Consider the following 25,109-nt stretch of genomic DNA (forward strand, 5'->3'; position numbering starts at 1 on the left):
AGGATGTCAATGCTGGAAGGGATCTTTGGCCTTCAGAGATAGGAAGGACCAAACAGACTATTCAGAATTTTGTTTTTGTTTTTTTAAGGGGGCAAACTGAGGCTCAGAAAGGGAAATTCACCTGTACAAATTACATAACGGATTACTAGCTGGATCTAGACTAAAATCAGGGATTTCCATGTTTTAGAACTGAACTCTTCTATATTTGTAAAACAAGACACTCGGCCCTTGTCTACAGATCTTGAGTGATACTGTGGGCAGATCCATAAATCTAATCCATATTTATTAATTGTTCTTCCCAGGATTACCTCCTGCCATTCTTCCTCCAAGGAGGAATCTAGAGCCAGATCCTCCAATCAAAAGCTTCAGAGGCAGTGTGGGGCAGTGGGAAGGGAGCAGGACTCACTGGCCATGTCTGACCTCAGGGAATTCACATAATCTCCTTTCATTCTTCATCAGAAACTCTTGAGGGGTTAAGAGGAAAGGGATTTGTAGAAAGATGAAGGAATTACATTTTGTCCAGTTGTTAAATAAGATGAGATGGAATCTTACTTTGCCTTCAAAAGTAAGGTTGGGAAGAAATTCTCTCACCTGGCAAGACTTAAACTGAAGCAGTTAGGGAGGAACATACAAAATGGATATAGCCAAAAAAAAAAACAAAAACAAAAAACCACCTGCAGATTAATTATTAATGGGAGGTGGTCTTGAAGAGAAGCACCTCATGCCTTTATTTGCAGAGGTGGGGAGCCATGGGTGCCAAATAGTGCACATTCTAAGAGCCTATAGATGACCCGGGTAGTGATAATGAACTGTCTCTATTCCTTATTCTTTGGCACCAAAGAATGGATATTTTTGGAAAAGATGTTGATGTCAAAGGAAAAAATATCTAAGTAATTAAAGAAAAATACACCTCTCAACGGAACTCTGAGAACGGATCGAAACCTCCTTCAGCTTATTTTTATTTATTTTTTGGTAACATGGCTAATATGGAAATAAGTTTTGCATGACTTAACATGTATAATAGATATCATATTGCTTGTCTTCTCAATGGATGGGGGAGGAGCTGGAGGGAAGAATTTGGAATTTAAAAGTTAAAATCTGCCTTCAAATTCTATACCTTAGGGAACTCTGGAAAGGTCAACTATTATTCAGGTACGCTGCTTTAGAATGAAACAGAGAAAGCCAACATCCATCTCAGTAGAAAACCTGGTATTCACCTTTATTTATTTTCAAACAACTGTACAAAAAGAGAAGGAACCTCCCCTGAATGTTCTTTGATTTTTATCAAAACCACAGTGCAGATGAGTGTGTGTATGCAGTCAAGGCCAAATGTATACTTGCTCATGAAAGGAAGGAGCTAGCACTGCCTAGGTTTGAGTTGGGCACTGTGGTGGGCAGCCACCTGGGCTCTGAGACCCAGGTGGGCAGGGGAAACCCCTTTGGTCCTGCCCAGTTTTAGCACCAGCTTCACGGGGGCTGCTCAAGCCCCAGCCATGCTCACCTTTAGCACCCCAGACCATGCTTCCCTCTTAAAGCCTTGTCTGCTCTTTCTCTTCTAACTCCATCCCCCCCTCCTTAGGCTCAGTAGATAGGGCCAGCTCCATAAGCCCTTGCTATCCCAGCCTTCTCAGGGGTCCTCAGTCCAAATTGAGGCAGTCTGTAGGTGAGAGCCCCAGTCTGGGCATGAGAGGGCCCTGCTTCTAGTGGGGACTCCATCATGTGTAGTCAACAGGTGCCTTTGGTGGAGTCACAGCTTTCCTTTTAGACCCCTCAAGGGACATCATCTCTGTAATCTTCAAGATCATGTAGGACTGCTCTCCTAATTCCAAGTCGGAGGAGAAGTTTGGAACAGAACAAGATGATCTCACGTCAGGGACCACCTTCACCCGAAAGCAGCTTGGGGCCGGAGAAAAAGGGGGAACTCGGCAGCCAGGTCCTAAAGTCATGGAGAGCAGACTCCCCTCTCCCTGCCATCGCCACCCAAGGCCGGAGCTCCCTTCAGCTGCCTGCTCTGGCGTGGAACGGTGGGGCTCCTGGGCCTCGCTCCAGTTGGGAAGCCTTCCCTGGATCCTGGGGACAGGTTCTGGTCAGAATCAAGACGCTGTCTCAGGGCTCAACACGTCATGCATCGCCGCCGAATGGTCTGCAAGGGAGGATTTGGATCCACCTGTGAGGGAAGCAAGAGTCAGGGGTAAACTGGAGCTCCTGCTGCAGAATGAGACAGGCTTCTGGACCTGGGCAAGGTGGGAGTCTGTTTTGTTCAGATTTTATTTATGTATTTCTTCCTTCAGTAGGTGGAAGAAATTGGGAGAAGAAACAGATTTTTAAAAAAATAGTTGGGGTAACTAGGTGGTGCAGTGGATAGAGCATCTGAAATCAGGAAGATCTGAGTTCAAATCTGACCTCAGACACTTAACACTTCCTGCCTGTGTGACCCTGGGCCAAGTCACTTAACCCCAACTGCCTCAGCAAAAAAAAAAATTGTTTAAAAAATTGGATCTCCTCCTAAAGGAGGGAAAGGGACCTCCCCCCAACTTTGTGAAAAATGTTTGCGTTGTAGCCCAGACATTTTGGCTGGATTTGCCCGGTTTATTGTGGTAGGAGTTGGAGGGGTGTTTTTTGGCATCATCTTCGGTTTCATTTCTGCCTTTATCACACGTTTCACACAGGCAAGGAACTGGAAACTGAGTGGATGCCCATCACAACGATCAGGAGGATGATTTCAGAGAAACCTGGAGAGGCTTATGAATTGATGCTGAGTGACATGAGCAGAACCAGGAGATCAATTGTTTAGTGATGAAGAGAGCCATCTACACCCAGAGAGAGAGCCACGGGAACTGAGTGTAGACCACAACCTAGCAATCTCACTTTCTGCTGTTATTTGCTTGCATTGTTTTCTTCCTTTTTCTTTTTCTTCCTTCTTGATCTGATTTTTAACTGTATAACTATGTATACATATATTGGATCTAGCATGTATTTCAACATATGTAACATGTACTGGACTACCTGCCAGTTGGGAAAGGGGTGGGGGGGAAGGAGAGGACAATTTGGAACAAAAGGTTATGCAAGGGTCAATGTTGGAAAAATTACCCATACATATGCTTTGTAAATTAAAAAAAAATTGGATCTCTTCCATGGACCACAGGCTTATTTAACAACTGAACAAAATGCAATTCCCTTCATCTTTCTACAAATCCCTTCCCTCTCAACAATACTTTAGGAGTTTCTGATGAGGAACGAAAGGAGGTTATGTGAATTTCCTTCTACACGAGAGAAGAGATCCAGGATGTTCTGGGAAGCAGGAAGGGAGAGACCCATTTAGGGACCCTCAGGGAATGGACCCCAGGGAAGGGAGTTCACTGACCTCAGAGTACAGGGGAGGCGGACGGTAGCGGAATTCCTGGATGTAGGCGAAGAAGGGGCCCTCCAGGGCCTGGCTGCTGCCAGCCTCCTGGGGCGGAGGCGAGAGGCCTGGGCTGGTCTCCTCAGACACCACTTCGGAGTACTCTGGGGGAGCTGAAACATCATAGGGAAGCAATGAGAAAGGGGGGAAGTAGTCTCAGCCCCAGAGGTAAGCCTCTGCCCTCCCCTCTTGCCCTCACCCCGCCTCAGTCTGGCTCACTGAGAGGAAGCCTCCCTGTACTACTCTCATTTTAACGGGAAGAAAAATGTGGGGGACAGAAGTGAGGTCCCCCTGGGTGAATCAGTGCTGAGACCAGGATCGAGGCTGTCTGACTCCCAAACCCCCAGTGGAGCAGGCAGTTGCCTCAGAAAGAGCCCCTCAGTCTGAGAAGTTGGGGGAGGGAGGGGGGAGGGGTCTGAGGCCTAAGACCTAGCTCACAAGTCCTGGGTTCTTTCTAGACCTCAGATTCCCCATATTCCAGGGCACTGGCCTGGATGACCCCGAAGGTCCGTCACCTAGTGCAGACTCCAAAGCTTACCTTCAGGCTGTTCAGGGATGGCCATATGCAGCCAGTTCATATTGACACTATACTGGCTACCCACGCTGGATGTCCGGCTGCCAAATGGATGCAGGGGGATGGTTCCAATGACAAGGGGCAGCTCCAGGAGCAATTTGGATGTGCCTGGGATGTCCACACACACCTGGGAAGGAGACAAGGAACAGAGTCGTTGGGAACAGGAAAGAACAAGAGCAGGGGAGGCACATGTCCTGCCAGCACACCATGCCAGAGTTTGAACTCGATTGGGCACCCACTGTCTTGGAGGTAAATCTTCTTCCCCCTTCTCTGACACTAGGCACTAAACAGAGCTGAAGGTAGGCACCCTGAGGAGAGGCTGCTTTGTTTTTGTAGCTCTAAGATGTTCCACAACACTTGGTATGTGGGGAACTTCATCCTCCCAATTGCAGGAACTTGTGGGTGAGGGAACTCCCTTCACCAGTGCTGATTGCACCAACTCAGTGCTTTTTGGTTTTAAGAGTTTCCTGGGGCACTGAGAGATCCCACGAATTGCCCAAAGTCCTGTATGTGTCAGAACCAAGACTTGCACTCAGATCTTTTCTGTCTGGAAGCTGCCAGTCTAGCCATCAGACCCTTGACATGCAATTACACGATAATGTAATACAGACAACTATTTCTGTAGCCCGATAACCCGGTTCTTTCACAACAACTTCCAGAGATAGTCAGGGCAGATCTTATTATCTTTATTTTTCACATGAGGGAGTTGAGACTCACGGGGAAGGGCCTCACCCATGGGCTGGGATGAAAACCTGGGTCTCCTGATGCTGTTCTGGGCTCCTTCTCCAATACTGTGCTGATCATTTTTTGCTCTTTCTGGGTCTCTCTAGTCTGTCTGTCTGTCTCATCTTCTCCTAGAACCTGACTCATGGACAGAACCTCAGATCATGTGTTAGTCATGGGTTCTAGTATTAGCTCCTGCCCATTTTCCCTACCTACTAGGAGGAGCTGATAGTAACCTTTCAGGCCTATTAATGTCAGTCTTCTCTTCATATTACCTGAGGGAATGGGCCCTTCCTCTCCCTTCAGGACCCCTCATTGTGGAACACAAGCCAGGCTGTACCACACACCAATAGCATCTCAAAGATAAGACTGGCACAACAGCCCTAGGACACTAGTGTACCATGGAGTCCTTCCCCTTTCTTCCTTCAAGCTCCACTTCTTCCCTGAAGTCCTCCTGGACCAGGAGGAAGCAATTCTTTCCTTCCTTAACCTTCTCCTCGTCCTCTGACACAAGAAGGACCCGTGAAGATTACAGATTGAGAGCGGGAAGAGGTTGTTTTGTCAGCCCCTCTCATTTAACAGAAGGTCCCAAGGTGCGGGAATCAGGACTTGGCCAACCAAAGTCATACTGGGGGAGTCCTGACTCCAAAGCCCATGCTTTTCTCACATGACAGCCAGAGGCCTACATGCACAGCAGCAGATGGATCCCTGCACAGTGAGAGAAAGTTACAGCCATTCTAGATCGCCTGGATCTGGAGCCTTAGAAGAGAGGGTGTTTCTAGGCATCCACAGGCTACTCTTTCCCTGGACGGTGTTCCTTCCAAAGAACACTGGAAACTGAGCTGAAATCCTGGTTCTGAGGCTTATTACCCACCCTAGGCTCTGGAGATCTCTTTCAGCCCTAAATCAGCCCTCCTCCGTGCTTTGACTAGGCTCAGCTCAAAGGCACTCAGGCTGGCCTTCCATTCTGGGGCCACTAAGCCCCAGAGCATATACTCTCAGCCTGGAGTCAGGAAAACAGTTTCCTGGGTTCAAGCCAGGCTCAGACACTTACTAGCTGTGTGACTCTGGACAAGACACTTCACCTTGTTTGCCTCAATGTCCTCATCTGTAAAATGAGCTGGGGAAGGAAACGAATGGCAAACTACTCTAGTATCTTTGCCAAGAAAACCCCAAATGAGATCACGAAGAGTTGCATGTGACTGAACAGCACCACTAAATTGCCAGTTAGTTTTTCCCTGACCGCAAGGCTCGATCTGCCCTTCTCACCTTCACCCACTACTGGTTCTGCCCTCTGGGGCTAAGCAGAGCAAAGCTTTTATATGGCAGCTCAGCAAGTCCTTACAGACAGGATAACAGTCTCACAGGCCCCTCCTCCCTCAGCCTACTGTTCTCTGGCTTAAACACTCTTCGTTATTTTAACTGATCCCATAGTAAACTCAAGCATGGGGGTCAGGCCTTCACTTTTTTCTTTGAATCCTTGGCTCCTCTTGTCAGTGCTTACTAAATGTTATGGAAATGGACCAAACCGCACGTGGCATGATCTCTATTCACCAGAGACTTTAAGAGCTGGAAGAGCTCTTAATTCATTTTCCAGACAGGGAAACTGAGGCTCAGAGAAGGCACTTAATTACCTCAGGATCAGATGGCCTCATTTCTGGTACTCCCAAAACCCTTCCCCTAGTCCATATCACACAACTGAGGGTCTTACCTTGAGAGTGTAATCCACACGAAGGACTCGGCACTGCAGAATGGAAGGTCCCATGGGAGGAATTTTCAGTGCCCTCCCTTGCCAAAGCTCTCGTTTCCCTGCAGCAACGGGCTCCCCCACAATGCTCGCCACCACTGATCTCTTCTCCTTGCGGGCCCCTCGAGCAACAAAGGTCTGGGTCTGGATAATGGCAGCCTTGGGCACAACGGGCCGACTAGTGCCATTGTCTATCTCAGCAAAGATGGGGATGACCTCACCTGGGAAAGAGAGGATGGATGATGCATGAGGAGGAGGAAGAAGGGAGAAAGAAGCTAACCCTTGATGTTAGGCTAAGAATGGTAGAATTCTACGGCTGGAAGGGGCTTTCCAAAATAGGATCCAATTCCACATCAGATCTAGCTGTAAGACCCTGTCCAGTCACTGAAAACTTTTGTTAAAATGAGGGAGTTTGACTCTCTGTGGTCCCTTTCAACTTTATAAATAGATGATCCCATATTTTAGAGGGGAAATCTCTGTGGTCCAGGGAGAAGGGGAATTTGTTAAATCAGAGTGAGACATGGGGTACACTGTACTCTACCCTACCCCTCTCCTTGAGGGCCCTTTTCCTTTGGGGGCCACACATATACAACAAGTTCCTCCCCACCCACACACTATACCCTCTCCTCTAGAAGTACTGTCCGCTCAGCTGTCTCTGGTCCCCTTGGCAGATGATTAAGATAAAAGATAAAGACAGCCCAGCCTCCCTTTGGCCCTCTCCAGGATGCAGGTGAGCACACAGTGCCCCATTTACCTGGGGTATAGCCTTTCCTATCAATCTTGGCTGTAATGGAAACTGGGCCTCGATTGCAGTACCAGGCCCTGGCGATCTTCTCTTTCACACCTGCTTGAGGCGCCTGTGAAAGAACAGAACCCAAAAAGCAAAAATAAACAAGAGGCCATTCACACTAAGGCTACACCTGATTGGATATCAGAAGGGCCAGGATGGGTACCACTCCCTGAACCTATTGGGGTTCACAGTCTCACTGTGCCTTTTCTCACCCCATGGAACTCCGATTCATTTAGACCAGTATTTGTGAAGTTCCAGCCACTGTGTGGGGCACTGGGGCCACAGATAAAAAAGGAACCGTTTCTATTTGCAATGGGCTCAGATTCAATAGGGAAGAAACAATGAGAACAGAAGCTGTTCTAAAAAAAAGTCTTCTTCGTTTGTGTCTGCAGCCCCACGTCTGTCTGCAGGTGCTTAAGAAATGTACCTTATCAATCAAGGAAACAAGAACTGAGCCTCGGGAATTCCCAGTGCAGAAATTCCCTTTACCAAAGCACAGTGGCACGGCTAGCCACAGAAAACTGCCTGGGGCGCTGATGGGTGATGTGGCTTGTCCAGAGTTAGGCAGGCACTATGGGTCAAGGGTGAATTTTCCTGGCTTTGAGGCTGCCTCTCCAGCTATGCTCCATAAACCCGCTGCAAATGTTTTTTTCAAAGTCCTGCTCTGTGACTCACTGGCTCTGGGGACCACAAGCAAGTTCCCTCCCCTCTCCACACCTGTTTTAATAAAGGGATGGGAAAGATTCCCTCCCAGATCAGACAGTTTACGATTTATTACTTCATTTTACCCCATAAAGTAAAGATAAGATCACCCTTTTGACAGATGAGGAAATTGAGGCAGATTTGGAGATTTTGCTCAAGGTTGCTCAGCGAGTTCCTGCTATGTGCTCCCAATACAATTCACACTCCCCACTCCTAAAGATCTTCCTATAATGGAGCCCGTTGGCTTAGTGTGTGTCTCAGGGCTATTGGAAATGGCATTGGAAAAGGGGAGGCTAGACTCCTGGGACTCAGCCTCAGTGATGTAGCTTGCCCGGGACATACCAGCAGAGCAGGAGTGTTGATGTCAATGGGCTCGATCACAGTGAACTCCTTCCTGGCCCGTTTGGCCGTACCCCAGGGTCTATGGAGCTTGGCTTTCACACAGTAACGAACACTCCCATGCTTCCCTTCAAATGAGGTCACCAGAGTCCTATCGGTGGAGAAGAGGTAGGTGAGACTCTGGGGGTGGGAGGCCCTGGGAAAGCGCTTCAGGAACCTCCCCTACTCTATCCCTACTTGGCTTCTTTAGAAGGGCTGAGCTTGAATGTACGTGTGGGCTCTTGGGAGGAGACTGGACAGGACAGGACAGGAAAAGGGGGAAGAGACCCAGAGGAAAGGAGATGGCGAGGGGACAGACAGACAGACAGAGGGAGGCAGCCGGAGGGGACAGACAGACAGAGGCGAGGGAAACTGCACAGACGGCAGGACCACCCACAGAGGTCCGGGGCACTTTTAGCATCCTCAGTAACAGGTTGGGGAGTCAGTCCCCGGTCCCACCAAGTGCTGCCCAGCTCAGACACTTACGTGGGCAACTGGAAGCTGAAGGGGAACTCGTGCCTTCCCGGCTGTAAGGTAGTTGTGTCCCCAGAGTCTGAAAGGCGGAAGAGATTGAGGGGGGTTGTGGTGAGGTTTGTGATGGGGGCGGGGCTGGAGAACAGACGAGCAGGCTAAGGGACCTTATCAGGAGCAGTTGCCCCCAGACAACAATAAAGCCGGCCAGGGAGCGGTCCGCTCCGACTGCCGGGATCGTCTTCATGCCCATCCGGGGGAGGAGAGCGCAGCGGAGCTAGAGGGACTGGCGGGGACCCGGCCGCTGCGCCAGGGCACCCCGCCCCCATCCCGGGGTTCCGGGCGCCAGGGCTGGGGCTGGGGGGCGCCGTACCTGGGGCCAGCAGCACATCGTGGTGGTTCACCAGCTCCACCTGCTCGCTGTAGCTCTGGGTGTAGGCGGTGCTGGAGCCGGCGCTGCGGGACTCGGTCCAGTGCACCCGGGCGCAGCCGAGGGCTCGGAGGTGCAGGGCTCTCACCCGCGCCGGGGCCGCCAGCTCCAGCAGCACCGTCCCGGACACGGCCTGGCCGCCGCAGAACGCGGGCTCGGGCTCGGGCCCGTCCAGCAGGACGGCGAAGCGCTTCACCTTGTCGAAGATCATCGCGGACGCCGGAGCCGGGCCAGAGCGGGGCGGAGGCCAGAGCGCGCCGGAGGCCAGAGCGCGCAAGCTTCCGCTGCCACGGGCCGCCTCACCGGAGGCTCTACTTCCCGAGAGCGCCCGCAGCTTCCTTTATACCGCGAGAGGGCGGGCCGAGAAGCGGCCTCCGACCAATCGCGACTCCGCGCCGCGAGCCCCTGAGAAGGCGCGGCCAATGGCGCGACGAGGTGGGCGTGGCCAACGGCGGAGCGCAGCGGCGAAGGAAAACAAACACGTGGAAGCGCTTCCCCTTCCCCCGCCCAGACGTGGGGGTCCGGGTTTCGGGGAGCGGATCCGTGCCGACGAGTCCGGGTGCTTCTCCCCACGCCGTGGCCCCGGCCTTCTGCGGCCCTCCCGCCACTCCCCCTCACCTGTGCGCCGGCAACCCGAGGGCCCCGCCTGCCCCTCCTAGGCTCCGGGGAACGGTCCCGCAAAGTCCGGCCCTGACCTTCACCCGCCCCCCGCCCCCCGCCCCCGCCCCCCGCCCCCCGCCCCCCGCCCGGAAAGGGCCGGGATCGCCTCTCTCTCACTCCGGGGGCCTGGAGTGCTCGCCCCCCTCACAACCGCGCCGCCGAACCGCTTAAAGCGGGCCGCGCCCCTGCCGGAGCCTCCCACCATCCTGGGGGAGGGTCTGTCCCCGTCCTCCCGAGGGAAGAGTGTGACCCGCTCCGGCTCCCGAGCTACAATAGAGCGGCGGGGGAGAACCTGAACGCGGGGCCCGCTGACCGCCGTCCCCAGGCCAGCGCCCTCAGAGGGGGAAGCCGAGTGCGGGAGGAGGCAGGGACCGCTCCAAGCTCACACAGCGAGGCCGCGACACGGGGCTCCCGGGGCCGCAGGGAGCCCTGGCCCTGAGCCAAGTGTCGCCGCCCTCCCTTCCCCCCAACCCTCGGGGCCAATGGCAGTGGGGGACGGGCTCCTTTCCCAGCTCCGATATCAGCTGCCCCATCTTTGCAGTGGGGTCCAACCATGGGGTCTCCTTCCTCCCAGCTCTGCTTTCGAAGGGCCCGCGCAGCCCTGACACTGTGCGCTAAAGCCTACCAAGTTCTGCCTTCCCTGTTCTACGCGCCTCCTTCTCAGCTCTGACACCCCACATCAATACCGATAGGAAACCAAATTTCCCAAGCCTGCGCTGAGCTTCCTAGTGATGAAACTGTGGGTCAGAGTTGGGAATTTCCCCAGTCTACAGCAGGGAGGAGAATGGAGGAGGAGACACTCCTTAACCCCATCCTCCCCACCGCTACCCCCCATGGAGAAGCTAGTCTAACAAGGTGACTTCAAGGCAGACCTGGCCCGTCCTCCAGAACTAATCAGTCCCTCCCCTTAGGTTTCAGGCCACCAGCCCTTCCATCCCTCTTCCCATCCCTCTGGGCCCAAGAGCTCCCCAAAACATTGTCATCCAAATGCAAGGCTTCAGTTTTCTGGAAATGGAAGTTTTCCGGGGCCCAGGGGCAAGGTAGAGATTGCTGATCCAAATCTTTTTCTTCATGCCCTACCTTCCTAACTTAACAGAGATCGATTGGGATTTCTCCTGTTCCCTAAATAGTGTAGTGGAAAGGGAACAGGGTTTGGAATTGTGGACCCTGGGTTCAAATCTTAGCTCTTATTTCTGTGACACTGGGCAAGTCACTTTCCTTTTCCAAGCCTTGGTTTTCCTCATCTGTAAAATGACAGAGCTGGGTTAGATGACCTTTCTAAGGTTCTATATCAGTGGGGCTGGTCACTGCTCACACCTCTGCCCCACTTCCTTAACATCCTCCCAGCCTGCAGGGGGAAAATTGCTGTGACTCCCTCAATTAGAGTCCCTGAGCTGGAGGTCTCTGAGGATTAACTGAAAAAGACTCCTCTCTGTAAGACTTCCAGGGAAGGGGAATCCACTAGTGTATTAGAAAAAGCTTGGGCAAGTTACTCGGGCCTCAGTTTCTATATCTGTCAAACCAAGGATCTTTCCAGCTCTAGAGCAGGGATCCCATGATCCTCATCTAGTTACATGGGTTTTATTTTAATGACTGGTATCATCCTAAATGATTCCTGAGGTCAAGACTTCCATTCTCCATCTCAAGAACTGGTTTTGTTTTCTGTATTCATGATCCCAGGCTTTTCCTGAAATAGGGAACTTGAGAGTGGAGAAGGAGCTCAGTAGTTATCTGGTGCAACCGAAGAAATCCCCATAGAAAAAGACTGGACAAAGTTTCTGCCCAGTTTTGCTTGAAACCCTCTAAGGAAAGGGAACCCACCATCTCTCAAAGATAGCCATTCCACTTTGTTGTTCAGGCATTTCAGTCATGTCTGATTCTTTGTGACCCCATTTGGGGTTTTCTTGGCAAAGACTGGGGTGGTTTGCCATTTCCTTCTCCAGCTCACATGGAAACAGGGCAAAGTGACTGGCCCAGGATCATACTAGCTGTGTCAAAGGCCGGATTTGAACTCAGGAAGATGAGACTTGGACTCCAAGCCTGGCTAACCACTGCACCACCTTTGCCCCATTCTATTTAGGGCAGACTCTAATTGTTACGAAGTTTTTACTGACATCAAGTCAAAAATGTGTCTTTCTGTAACTTCCACCTAGTCTTGTCCTCTGGGACAGAAGAGAACAAAACTAATTTTTTTATCTTAATATAGAGAAGGGGGGGGGACCGCTTCTGTTCCCTCTCCCACAAGCCTTCCTTCCCTCCCTCCCCCCAACATCTGGTAGTCTTCGAGAAGAGAAGGGGGAGAATATGATGGTTGCATTGTCAGGCACACAGATGGAGCAGGAATCCTTCAGGGGGAGGTACTGGGTGGAGGTCAAGAGGTCAGGAAGGCTCCTCTCCCCAGGAGGGCTTGACTACTGGCCCAGGCCCAGGTGTGGGGGCCTCAGCTGTGAAATCAGCCCAGGCCCGGGCAGCACTGGAGAGGCAGACTTCCACCCACCCATCTTGCTGGGCAGGAGCAGAATGTTCCCATCTTTCTAGAAAACTGGCACATTGTTGTTTAAAGCTGGGACCCAGGATGGAACTCCTAAGGCAGGGGTCCACCCCACCCACCCAGTGTGTGTGTGTGTGTGTGTGTGTGTGTGTGTGTGTGTGTGCGTTTGTGCCCAGGAGGAATGACTTTATGTACTGGTGAGAGTGAATCTGAGATGATGTGTGTGTAAGGGAGGGAGGGAGGGAAAGAATGTGAAAGAGTGAGTGTGACCTTCTCTCCTTTGCAGAGAGTGACGACGCTGGGACTGTCAGACACTCGGGCTTTTTTTCGGGCTCTCATACCTGGAATAGTTTCCTTCTTTGTCTCTGCCTCCTGGCATTCCTGCCTTCCTTCAAATTCCAGCTAAAAGGCTCCCACCTTCTCCAGGAAACCCTTCCCAAGCGCCCTAAACCTGGTGCTTCCCCTCGGCTGGTTATTGTCAGTTTCTACTGCATGTAACTTGACCGCACGTAGGACTTTTGCGCGCTCTCCATCGCGCAGTAAACTCCTTTTTGTCTTTTGCCTTTTTGTATCCCCAGCACTTAGCATTGTGCCTGGCACATAGGAGGTGCTTAATAAGTGTTTATTGACTGATCCAACCGTGTGGACTATTATTCTGTGGATGTTTATTTTAATTCTTTGTTACAATGGCTGAATGGTAGGAAGTGTATTAAGAAAAAGCAAACATAAATTGGGGGGGGGGGAGGGAGAGAGAGAGACAGACAGACAGAGACAGAGAGATAGAGACAGAGAGACAGAGACACACACAGAGAGACAGAGAGACAGACAGAGAGAGACACACACAGAGACAGAGAGACAGAGACAAAGAGACAGAAAGAGAGAGAGAGAGAAATTAAAGAGTAAGCATGACGGAAAGAGAACCTGAAAGAATGGGTTGGGGTCATGAGAAGTTCTACTCTGGGCTCAAATCTCAGCTGTGCCACTTGCTATATGGCTTCAGTTCCATCAGTATGTTTCGCTTTGAGTAAGTGGCTTCATTTCCTTATTGTGGTAGAGACTGTATAGCAACAGGGGAAGAGGTTCTGGGCTGGATATCAGGGGACCTTGATTTCCTAGAACTTTGTCACTCCTTATCTATGTGACTCTGGATCTCAGTTTCCTCATTTATGAAATGCAGAGGGGTGGCTTAGATGGTCTCTGAGGTCCTTTCCAGTTTTCAACCTAGGATCCCTATGATTCTTCAAAAAAAAAAAAAAAAAAAAAAGATGTGGAGGGGGTAGAGTCAGGAAGACAAGATCAAATTACTAGATGTGTGATCTGGGCAAGTAAATTAACTGATTATTTCTTCCTTTGTAAAATGGGGATAATAATAATGCACAACTCCTAGGATTGTTGTGAGGAAAAAGGAAGGAAGGAAGGAAGGAAGGAAGGAAGGAAGGAAGGAAGGAAGGAAGGAAGGAAGGAAGGAAGGAAGGATCAAATGAGATTAGAATTGTAAAGTGTCTGACAGGAGATAGTATATAAATGTTATCTATAATCATGACAATGATGATGATGATGATGATTCATTTCTAAAGAGCTTTAAAGTTCATAAAACTCATGCTGTTACTTGAGCCCCATTAACAATCCAGACAAGCACATAGGACAGTTATTGTTATCTTCCTTCCTTCCCTAGTCTCACCTCAGGCCACAGCTCATGAGTCACAGAAGTGGGATGGTGACTCCAAACCAAATGAATGGTCTTTCTACCACAGCCTTTCTTTTAAGAGTAAGTTCTTCAAGACTGAGAGACAGATTGAGGAGCAGCATTGGCCAGAGGGGTTTTGATGCAAGGCTTGGTAGGGAGGGGATGGGCTCTCCCTTCTAGGATGCACTCATTCCCTGCTGCCCCCTCATCTGTGCCCTCAGCTTGCAGAAGTCCTGGGACCAGTTCTGAGATTCTGGTGACTCACCTGCCCTCTCTTCCTCCCTCTCCTTTCCCTCTTCCACTCTTTTTCTTTCTCTCCCTCTCTTCTAGGATGGGAAACCCTCAGCTTGAGAGTCCCTATATTGCCTGGGCCTGCCTCTGTCCTCAGGAAGCTGGGCTTGGAGGAGGGTGTGGGGAAAGGAAGGCTCAGTCAGATCTCTTGCCCCAGAGCCAGAGCCAGCTGCCTGCTGTGGGGGTGGCAGAGGGCCATGCCCCCTCTTAACGGCTGGGGGCAGGGCTAGACGGAGCAGGGGATGGGGTGAGGGTGAGATCAGACTGTACTCTCAGGAAACATGTGTGAAGAATCATCAAGAGACAAACATGCCCCGGGTCCAGGAGAGGCGGGGACCCCCCCATGACCTCTTTCCCAAGAATTCGAGGAATAGCCAAGACCTTTTCCCAAAAGCGTCAGAAAGGACAGAGCACAACCAACTATGGCCAGCCTGGAGAAGGGGCAGGGAACTTGAATCCAGTCCTTCTCCTGCAGAGGGCTCTTCTCATTCTACCAGGCTGTCTTTTTGTAGTGGAAGAAATGCTGAGTTCAAATTCTACCCTAGCTCCCTTCTCACCACCCACGTGTATGAACTAAGAAAAAGCACATCTCCTTTCTCTGGACCTCAGCATCCTGATCTGTAAAATGAGGAATGGAGAACCAGAGGCTTCTTCCAGCTCCGAATCAAATGATTTGTTTGTGTGCGTGCCAGGTCTGAGGGTTAGGGTTGGCAACAGGGAGGGGCAAAGAAAGAAGGAGGCCCACTGAGGGCATTTCCGGGGGCTCTGGCCTGGAGGGGGTGAGTCCCCTTTCATTAGGGCAGCCGGTATACTGGTCCTGCTCCCGAGTCCTCATCCTGCCCACAGGGCCAGGTGGCTACCCACCCATCTGAGCCCTGGCCTGGAGTCCAGAGGTACGGAAAAATACAGCCAGCCGTGATCCCTTCCCAACCCCACCCTTCCTCACACTGGGGACACCCAGTCACAAGTTCAGGCTGGATCCTGCCCAGGACACAGAGGTCAGACTTGGACCTCCTTGGAACTCGCCACCTGCCCCCACCCACTCCACTAGGACACCTGGAATAGACTGACTGTGCACTTGTAGCGACATCTGGTGGGGGAACCAGGAAGGTGCCACAGAACTCCATGGCATGGAATTTAGTTACTCCAAAATAAACTACACAATGAAAATGGTAGCACTTGGTCCTGGGGAAAAGTCGGTGTTTTGTGAAAGAAATGATGCCCTCTTTGGAGCTCACAGTCAAGACCCTGACACATTTAGATTCCACAGCACCACGTTCTCTAGGTAAAGCCCTAGGGAAGATAAAGGCTTTCAGGGAGGGGATGGGGACAGAAATCAGAGTACTCCTCCTGGAGGAGGTGGAAATAGCATTTAGCTCTAATTTATTTTATTTTTTCCTCTTTTTTATTATATCTTTTAATTTACAAGATATATGCGTGGGTAATTTTTTTTTAGCATTGACAATTGCAAAACCTTTTGTTCCAACTTTCCCCCTCTTTCCCCCCACCCCTTCCCCCAGATGGCAGGTTGGCCAATACATGTTAAATATGCATTTAATTCTAATTTAAAGCAAAACCTCTCCACTATTCTCTCTCTCATTTTCTCCTCCCTCCCTCCTTCCTTCCCTCCTTCCATCTCTCTCTCTCTGTGTTTCTCTCTCTCTTCCCCTCTATTCTCCTCTCCTCTTATCTTCTCCATTTCTGTCTGTTTGCCTGTTTCTGTCTCTGCTTTCCTCCCTTGTGATGGACCCCTCTCAAACAGATGATGGACCTATTTTTGTTTCAAGGACCCCTGTGGGCAGCACCTTAGGATCCTTTTTCTGGATAATCTTTGTAAATGAATTAAAAAATATGTAGAATTGCAAATGAAACCAATTTTTCTTAAATACAGTTATCAATTGATTTTTACAAACCAAATCTTAAAAGATGGTTAGGAGAAGAGATGAATTGCAGAGTATCTGAAATAGAAGAATCCTTAGGACACAAAGGGCTAGAAGAGCCTTAGAACATAGAATGTCAGAGCTGGGAGGGTCTTTAGGATACAGAATGTTCATAGAACCTCAGAACTTCTCAATATGAACATGGATAGGTGGTGACCCGTGGCCCTTTTCCCTCTATTTTTTCTCCCTAAATAATCTATACATTTGACTCTCACATCTCCACCTCTGTCTTGACCTTTATTTTGCTCTCTACATCTCCAGGTGCCTACAGGTCATTTCTAATTGGTTGTCCTATCAACATCACAAATTCAAAATATCCAAGACACATCCTTCTCCTCCCTTACTCCTGGGCAGCTTGGTGGTACAGAGGATTCTAGATACCGGCCTAGAATTGGACTCATCTTTCTGAATTCAAATCTGGCTTCAGATTAGTTGTGTGATCCTGGACAAGTCCCTTCTTTTGCCTCAGTTCCTCATCAGTAAAATGAGGTAAAGAAGGAAATGATAAAGTACTCCAGTATTTTTGCTAAGAAAGTCCCGAATGGGGTTATGAAGAGTCTGGCATGATTGAAATGACTCTGAACTCCACTATTCCAAAGTCACAGAAGCTAGAGAGCTGTAGTGGGATCTGGCTGATTTTCTTCTCTAATGTCTTCAATATCTCCAACTATCTCCACTTAGTGACTTCCAGGCAGCTCACTTCCTTTTTTGGACAAGTATGATTCTTAGGAAATGTCCTTTCCACAGAACTCCAAACCTACCTCTCTTCCATCCAGTACTTCTAACTCTGTCTGGGTCTAAGCAGAACAAGTCCGATCCTTTCTGCATATAAGAGCCCTTCAAATATTTGACGTGGAGCTTGTGCTCTCCCTAGTCATCTCTTCTTTAGGCTAAACTACTCCTATTCCTTCAGCTGCACCTCCTTCCCAAGGTTATTGTGAGGATTTGATGAGATAGTATTTGTAAAATGCTTAGCACAGTGCCTGACACATCGTAGATGCTTAAAAGATGCTTGTTCCCTCCCTCTTTTTCCTTCTTTCCCCTTTGGCCAATCCTCAAGTTTGCATCATCATGGTATTCTCTTCTTTATGGCAATCAATGTCCTTCCTAAAAAGTCATATCCAGAATTACCCAGAATACTTTATGGCGATACCTTTCCTTTAGTCTTCTGTGTTTGAAATCCCTTGGGGAGTCCTCTTGAACTCTGCTCTCCTAAGTCACGTCTATTCCTCTACCAGAACATTCCCTCCCCCACCCCCCCCACCCCCGGCCTTTCCTCTTGACTGATCACTCCCTTCCTCCCCCAATTTAGATGATGGTAATTAGCCTCCAAACAAGTCTTCCTGCCTCCAATCTGTCCCTTCCCTGCTTATCTCCCTTATGCAGCAGTTCTGGACAAGTCACTCCTTCCCACGAAAACATTCCCATGGGCTCTCTGATGTCCATAAGACCAAGTTCAGCCTCCTCTGTCTGACCAACCTCTGTGTTCCCTGGTTTTTCTCATATTCCTGCCCCGTGTCATCATCACACTGGTCCACCCACTGCCCCCCAAACACACCACATGCTTCCTTGCCTTTTTCCTTACCTTTGTTCAAAAAGTCCTCTCTCTTCCTCTTTGCCTTTTGGATCCATTAAAGCCCCACTCCAACGCCCCCTCCTCCAGAAGTCCTTCCATTGCCCTTAGTTGCTGGTAATGACTTTTTTGGGAACTTCACAAAACACTGTTTTCACCTTTTACTCAGATGTCACATGATATTCCGTATTTATGTCTTAGCCCTCTACTGCACTGTAAGCTCTATGAGGCCGGGGGCCTGGTCTTAGTTAAATTGTTTATCCTTCCCAGCATCCATCCCAGTCTTCCAAATGTGGGGGCGGGTGTATGGAACAGAATCTGTGATTTCATTGGCATAAGGAACTTTCAATAAAGAAACTCTATCAATGTAAATCGATACTAGTTTGGTTACTTCAAGTCTGAGAGTTTAAGGAGTGAGAGGTTAAGTAACTTGCTCAAGGTCATAACAGCTAAAAAGTATCTGTGGTTGGGCTTGAATCTTTGGGATCTGGGAGGCTGGTTACTCTGTTGCCTCTCCCCTTTACATAGTAGGTACTTGGTGAAGGTCTGCTGAATAAACAAGCAGACTTGCATCTTTGTTGCAAGAAGGGGAGATAAGCAGCATCCCCAGGGCTTTGGAGTGGGCCTGCCAGGACTCTACACGGCATACTTCATCCCTGGCCCATGACTTGACATGTTTGTTTGCTAACTCCCGCTAGGGCTGATATGTGGAGAACATCTCAGAACAAGCTACCCAGAGCTTCTTTGGCAAAGTTCTCCTGGGGTGAAGGGATGTGTGGGGAAGGAGGGGGAAGGGAGCACATTTCAACCCCACCTCTGAACACACCTGGGGACCTCTCTCTGTTCCCCCAGACCCTGACACTCACATCTCGCTTTTCCTGTATCTGTGATTTGAAAAGCACCTTAGCAATCTGTCCCCCCTCTTCCTCAAACAAGGGCAAGCAGATGGCTCAAGGTCACACTGTAAAGAGTAGAAAGAGGATTTGAACCTAGTTTAGCATTCTTCCCTTGTGAAACTTCCTCTAGAAAGTCTTTGGGAGAATAAAAAACATCAGAGCTGGGCCAGGTGGGGATGACCAGGCCTTGAGGACCCTGGGTTACACAGTTCTCGGGCTCCCTCCGTTTTTGAGTCCACCCTTTTGCCTTTCCTGCAGGCAGTTTCCAAGCTGGCATAAACTCTGGGATAAATATTTACCCATGGGCCAAAGGGCTCCATCTTCACACCTGGAAACCTCAGGTCTTTTCAATTTGCTTTCCTATGTGTAAACAGCTTTTCTGGGGCTATAACTTCAGTCTTTCCATTAAGGGAGGACCAAGCTAGAAGGATACAGAAAGGAAGGAAAGGCCTTCAGTAGAAGTGGGGCCAGGGGGACAGGAGATTCAGAATTAGGGGCCAGAGAAGGTCCAGGATCACAGATGGAGGATTAGAAGGTACCTTAAGGACCAGCTAGTCTAACTCCCTCATTTCACAGAGAAGGAAACTGAAGCCTGGATAAGTTCAGAGATTTGTTCAAGAACACACAAATAGTATGTGGCAGAGCCAGAATTTGAGCCCAGATCTTCAGCCTCCAGATCTAGTATTCATGTCATCTTGCATCTTACTGTGATCATTAGACTTGGGAGTTCCTTAAGGGCAGGGACTGTCTCTTCTTTGTACTCCTAGTACTTAGCATAGTACTAGGCACATAGTAGGGACTTAACAAATACTGACTGACTGACTGAGGCAATTGGTACTCTGGACCTCAGTCTCTCCATCTATAGTAAAGCACATGAAGTTCTGAATTTGAGATGAAAAAAACCTAGATTTAAATCGCCCAGTTTAGTTATGAGACTTTGGAAAAGTCATTTTTAATGTTTCTAGTCCTCAGGGTCTCATCTACCAAATAAGTAGTTTAGACAACATGAACAGCAAGGTCCTCTTTAGCTCTTAATGCCTACAGCTCTGCCCAGCCTCAAGCTAGGTAGCTCCCCAGATGACAAAACACAAAAACAAATGTGCAATGCTGAGCAGGTCAATTTCCATCTTGGAGCCTCAGTTTCCCTAACTGTAAAAGCATCAAATGTAGAAGTTCTCTAAGTTCTCACTCTTAATATCTCACAGGGACAGCAGAAGATAAGAGGCAGGAGCAAGTCCTCTTCCTTCATTTCACAGATAGGAGTAAATATTAGTCTTCAGTCATTGCCTATCTAGGCAGTGGCAGGACCCAAATGTGAATTTCAGCTTTTTGGGCACAGAACACTCCCCCCCCCCACCCCCTGTCTTGTTAATGGGACCAGACATACTAATTCCATCTAAGGCGGGCTAGCCAGCTCAGGGCTCCAAAAACAACCTACCATTCACCACCTCAGTACTAGGTCAAACCTCCAGGTTCCTGGCTGGGATTAGTCTTTCATTTCCCAAATTAGGAATGGAGAGGCCCTCTTCCTGGAACATAGGATGTGGGCAAGAGAAATGGATCTTTCATGCTACTAAGGCCTCATAGTGACTGTCCTGAGCCTTCTCTTCTTTCCTTAATTTCCTGTTTCCTTCCTTCTCTGTAGATGAAGTACACTCTCTCCTCCTTTATTTTTTTTAAAGTTTTATTGATGCTTAAAGTTTTTATATCAGAGTCAGTTTGGGATGTATCTTCTCCTCTTCCCTATCCCCTTTCCTCATAGCCAGTGAGCCTTCATTTGTAACAAAGAAAAATGCAAAACTAAATGATACGTGGTGATCTCGGGTGACAGTGTATGCAACATTCTTTACTGTCTCCCACCTTCCCTTCGTCCATAGTAATATTCTCTCCCTTTTTCCACACCTCAAAATCTTTCTGCATTGTTTCCTTTCTCTTTTCCTTTGCTCCAGTCTTGAAAGAAATGGCCCTTCTTGACAGAGCCAACCATCCCATTTTATACTTCCTCCTCACCAGGAGTGCCTAATTAAAATAGAAAGGGGTCTTCTAATCCACACACAAAGATCCCTAAAGATTATATTCTTAGTTTTTAAATGTAGTGCTATCTTTTACTGTAATTTATTTATCATGTTAATTTTTCCCTATTCTTTATTTCATGTTTTTCAGAATTTCATTCATGTCTGCCTCTTTGTGACTCCCATTTGAGGTATTCTTGGTAATGATGATGGAGTGGTTTGGTTTTTCTTTCTGCAGCTCTTTTTTATAGATAAGAAAACTGCAGCAAACAGGGTGAATTGACTTGGCCAGGCTCATATAGTAAGTGTTTAAGGCCAGATTTGAACTCAGATCTTCTTGACTCCAGACCTGATTCTCTATCTATTAACATCATCTAAATATTTACCAATTACATTTTAATCTGGTTCTGGCCACAGCTAGAAGGATTGTGGGCATGAAGTGGGTGAGCTGTGTGTTTACTTATATTTTATGCTACAAACTATCATGTTTATACTTATCTGTTTACATGTTGTACCCTCTCAACTAGATTGTAAGCTCCTCGAGGGCAAGGGCTGTTAGTTTTCTTTCATCTTTATTCCTCCAGTCAGTACTTAATAAATGCTTTTAGGATTGGATTGGGGGGGATCACTGCTTTAATAAAACAAATCCCCAAACCCCACTCATCTTAACCTCTCCTTCTCTCCTGGATCCTTCCAGGCTGCCTATTCATATGCCCAAATTTGCCTCTGATAACAACAGCAACGAACAACTTCAACATCCTCTAAGGCTATTATGCTCTTTCACCCCTTTTCTGGCTAAAATCTCAGAAAGTCATTTCTGCTCATTGTCTCCATTTCCTCTCCTGATACTCACTTTTCAACCATCTTAGATCCAAGTTCCAACTCTGTCACTCTATTAAAGGTGTACTCTCTGGTTAGCCCTTTTGAGGTTGACAGTGTTTTGTCAGCCTTCAGTCTTCTGGACCTCTCTCTTTCTGGCCTGTCCCCCATACTTTCTAAGAAAGTCCCCTTCCCTCTGTTTTCCCCTAATTCTCCTCCTCCCTGTCTTTCTCAGTCACTTCTGATCCACTTGAAATGTGATTTTCATAGAATCCCAGAGGGACTTCAAAGAGTATCTAGCCCAATTATTTCATTTTTTCAGATGAGATGACAGGATTTGCCAGAAATAATAAGTAGATGAGATAGGCCTTGAATTCTGCTCTTGTGACTCAAGCAAGAATTCAGGTACCTAAATAAACATCACCTGCTCCTTCTGGTGGGGTCACTACTGTCCCATGAGCCCCAGATCTCTGATCCTCCTCTCTTCTTTTTACACGCTCCCTCAGTGATCAACTCTGGGGTCATTGATTCTCTAATGATAATTGGGAATCAAGACTGATTCGCAAATCTACATATATTCTCTAATGAGAACAGAATCGTGGCTGACTCCCAAATCTATATAAATAACAGTAGTTATATAGTAGTGATCTTACCAATTCAGCCCCCACAGTCCAGTTGTCAAAGTCATCTTTGAGGGGAAACATAATTGTAGAGAGGAGGCCCTATCTGTCTCATCACCAACTGAGATAACTGCCTCCAATCGTCAGATAAACACAGAAGTCTTATTGACAGCATCCCACAGACCACAGTATTGCTTCCAACCCAGGTTGCACAGTTATTATCCAGGAAGCAACTCCTATGGAGAAGGGACCAGACATTCTTACCAACTAACTACCAATGGCCATACATAGGCAGGTAAGCCAGCCTGGCTGAAGCAGCAAGGCCCCCTGAGGGACAGAGACAGGAGGTAGCCTGTGCCAGACACGTCAACCTACCATCCCCTTGGCTAACATCTCCCCTGACACCCCGATGGAGGCAGCCAGGGACAAGAGCCTCGGAAAGAGTAGAGTTTCCAGCCCAGGGCCCTCTGTCTTTCTCCAAGAAGCAACACTCACGCGGCCTAGCCCTACTTCTGCTGGGGTTGTGGCCATAGCTATCAAAGACCCAGAAAAGAGAATTCTCATCACCAAAGTTATCGGCCTTCTCAGATGATTGGATGTCAGAAACCGTTATGATTTCGTCAAAGGAAATGACATTACACTGCTTTGCTATTACTACACTCCCAGGATCATGGGACTTTCCCATCTGACTTGCCGCTGAAAGCTTCCATATGTGTTATCTCCTCCAAGTGGCTTACTTTTGCTTATATTCTCATGGCTTAGCAAAGTGCTTTGTGCATAGTAAATGCTTCATAAGTCTTTTATTCATCATTGCCAGAGCAACCAAGAGTAAAGGGGCCTGAACTCACCCTACAGCAACAGCTTCCTCATTGATCTACCTGCCCCCAGTTTCTTCCCTCTTCAATACATCATCCACATACATATATGTCAAATCATCTAGGGAGAAAGTAAGGATCTGACCATATCCTTCTTGGCTCAAACATCTTTAATGGCTCCCTACTGCCTCTTTTGTTTATACATATATGTGTGTGTGTACATATGCATACATACATTATACGTACATGTATACCCATATACACGTATATAAGAACTCTTCACTTTGGCATTTAAAGCCCTTCTCAAACTGGCTGAAGTTTACTTTCCCAGACCTTTCTTGCTACTCCCTTTCCTGCGCCCTAGGGTAACTGCTAGCCATTCTAACAAAGGTTATTCTAAGTTCCCAGCAACTGGTGCTTCTTGTATCCCTAATCCAGCATTTCACGTTCAGTCCGGATGCCGTGGTCCGAATTCTCCAGGCCTGAATGTACCCACGGTGGGCACTCGGGAGGCGCCAGAGGAATTGTACCGAATGGGGAAGGCGGCCTGAGGCCGAGGTTGGGTGTTAGGAGAGAGGTGTAATTTTCACGGATGGAATAACAAACTGGGGAAACTGAGGCCCATTTTTCAGGGGAAGGGTGGGGTGAAATCACAAATTGGGGACGCTGCCGCGGGAAGTTAAGCCCATTTCCCAGACCCAGACGACGCGGTCCTGGACGGACGGGCAGCGGTTAGGGAGAGCCGGTAGTGGGGCCGGGGGCGGGGCTCACCTCGGGGAAGCAGCTGGCTACGCCTCCGCAGGAAGCTCTGGAAGGCCGCGTAGTCGTTGTACACCGCGTTCACGCCCACGCTGCGGCTGTCCAGCCAGTGCACGGCCGCCGCTCCTCGGGCCGCCACGTCCAGGCACTTCACCCGCAGGGGCCGGCTCAGCTCCAGCACCAGCAGGCCGGTCAGCAGCTCCCCGCCGTGATAGGCGCCGGGCCTGAGCTCCAGCCTGAAGCTGCGGATGCCGCTGGGGCCCATGCCGCCGAGCCGTCGGAGAGCCAGCGGAGCGCGGAGCGGCGCTTCTATGGCAGCCCAGGCTGGGGAGCTGGGCAGGGCGTCGTCCCGGGGGCTGCTGCTCTGGGCGGCCTGGGCGCCTCCGGCCGGGGGCCGGGGGAGGGAGCAGCCCGCTCACGTCTCGGGGCCCGCGGTCCCAGGAGACGGAGGGATGGAGGGACGGCGGCCCAGTGTTCTCCGGGTCCTTCGCTCAGCCCGACGGCGCCGTGGCAGGACCGCTGGGGGCCGAGGGTGGGAGGTCGGAGCTCAGGCTCTGTCGGACGCTGGCGGCAGCCCGGCAAGAAGCTGAACTCTGCGGGGCCCCTACGTGGCCCAAGGCCACACCTTGTCTGCAAGCCCCGCCCCAGGCATCCTCCCTGCCTCTGCCCGGAAGGTTCCCACCCTCGCGGCTGGAAATTCCGTGCTCGCAGCGCGGGGAAACACCGACGGGGGAGGCTGGGCTTGTCCCTGCGTGCCCGGGACTCCCGGGTCCTGGATAAGGGCGGACCCCAAGCTGAAAGGCGGCTTGTAGTTCTGGGCAAGGCGTGAAAAATGGATCGTCAAAAGGGAGAGGGGACGCAGGGAAGACACATTCCCAGGAAGAAGGGATGTAACGGATTTTTACACACGTACACACAATACACACACGCATTTTACAAGTCTTCAGAGACCACTCCAGTCATCTGCGCATCTATGTACCTTTCCTCACTTGGGAGAAGGGCCATGAGCTCCTTATCATCGGAGGGCTTTGAACAGAGGCCCCCAGTGCTTGCCAGGGATGTGGGGGAAAAGGTATTCTTGACTTTGGTATGGAATGACAAGTAACTAAATTTGCACACACTTCACAACAACTCCACCCAGAAATTACAGGAAAAAAAAACCCAAAGGCCAAGGGGTCAGACGAACAGACCCAACCAGGAATGGGGCATTCGGAAATTGTTTTATGTTCCAAGGAGCCTCCCAACCCTGACACCTGGGTTCTAAAGGTCCTCCCAGCTCTGACATGCTGGGTTCTAAAGGTCCTCCCAGCTCTGACATCCTGGGTTCT

General features: G+C 49.5%; 1 protein-coding gene across 3 annotated transcripts; it reads right to left on the reverse strand.

Annotated features, from left to right (window-relative positions):
• Nucleotides 1-1,192: 1,192 nt before the first annotated feature.
• ARRDC2 (arrestin domain containing 2) lies at nucleotides 1,193-24,409 on the reverse strand. 3 transcript variants are annotated; one of them, XM_031948226.1, is made up of 8 exons: nucleotides 23,794-24,409; nucleotides 8,804-8,870; nucleotides 8,282-8,429; nucleotides 7,202-7,304; nucleotides 6,412-6,668; nucleotides 3,942-4,104; nucleotides 3,365-3,516; nucleotides 1,193-2,167 (listed from the first exon to the last, which is right to left on the reverse strand). In XM_031948226.1, exons 1-8 carry the CDS (start codon nucleotides 24,044-24,046, stop codon nucleotides 2,114-2,116), a joined length of 1,197 nt encoding a protein of 398 aa, XP_031804086.1. In that variant the 5' UTR covers nucleotides 24,047-24,409; the 3' UTR covers nucleotides 1,193-2,113. The 3 variants fall into 3 exon arrangements, with proteins under 3 accessions (XP_031804086.1, XP_031804087.1, XP_023352589.1); XM_031948227.1 differs by lacking the exon at nucleotides 23,794-24,409 and adding an exon at nucleotides 10,504-11,763; XM_023496821.2 differs by lacking the exon at nucleotides 23,794-24,409 and adding an exon at nucleotides 9,162-9,894.
• Between the last annotated feature and the right edge of the window lie 700 nt (nucleotides 24,410-25,109).

The sequence above is a fragment of the Sarcophilus harrisii genome, chromosome 1 (assembly GCF_902635505.1).
Source record: "Sarcophilus harrisii chromosome 1, mSarHar1.11, whole genome shotgun sequence".
NCBI classification, from domain to species: domain Eukaryota; kingdom Metazoa; phylum Chordata; class Mammalia; order Dasyuromorphia; family Dasyuridae; genus Sarcophilus; species Sarcophilus harrisii.

What these genes read in the sequence shown, in the direction of transcription:
- ARRDC2 (XM_023496821.2), bottom strand. Translation starts at nt 9,429, where the DNA reads ATGATCTTCGACAAGGTGAAGCGCTTCGCCGTCCTGCTGGACGGGCCC. An exon ending in CATCCCTGAACAGCCTGAAG is followed by an intron (nt 3,517 to 3,941) that starts GTAAGCTTTGGA and finishes ATGATGTTTCAG; the next exon opens with CTCCCCCAGAGTACTCCGAA. An exon ending in CGCCTCCCCTGTACTCTGAG is followed by an intron (nt 2,168 to 3,364) that starts GTCAGTGAACTC and finishes CTTCCCTCACAG; the next exon opens with GTGGATCCAAATCCTCCCTT.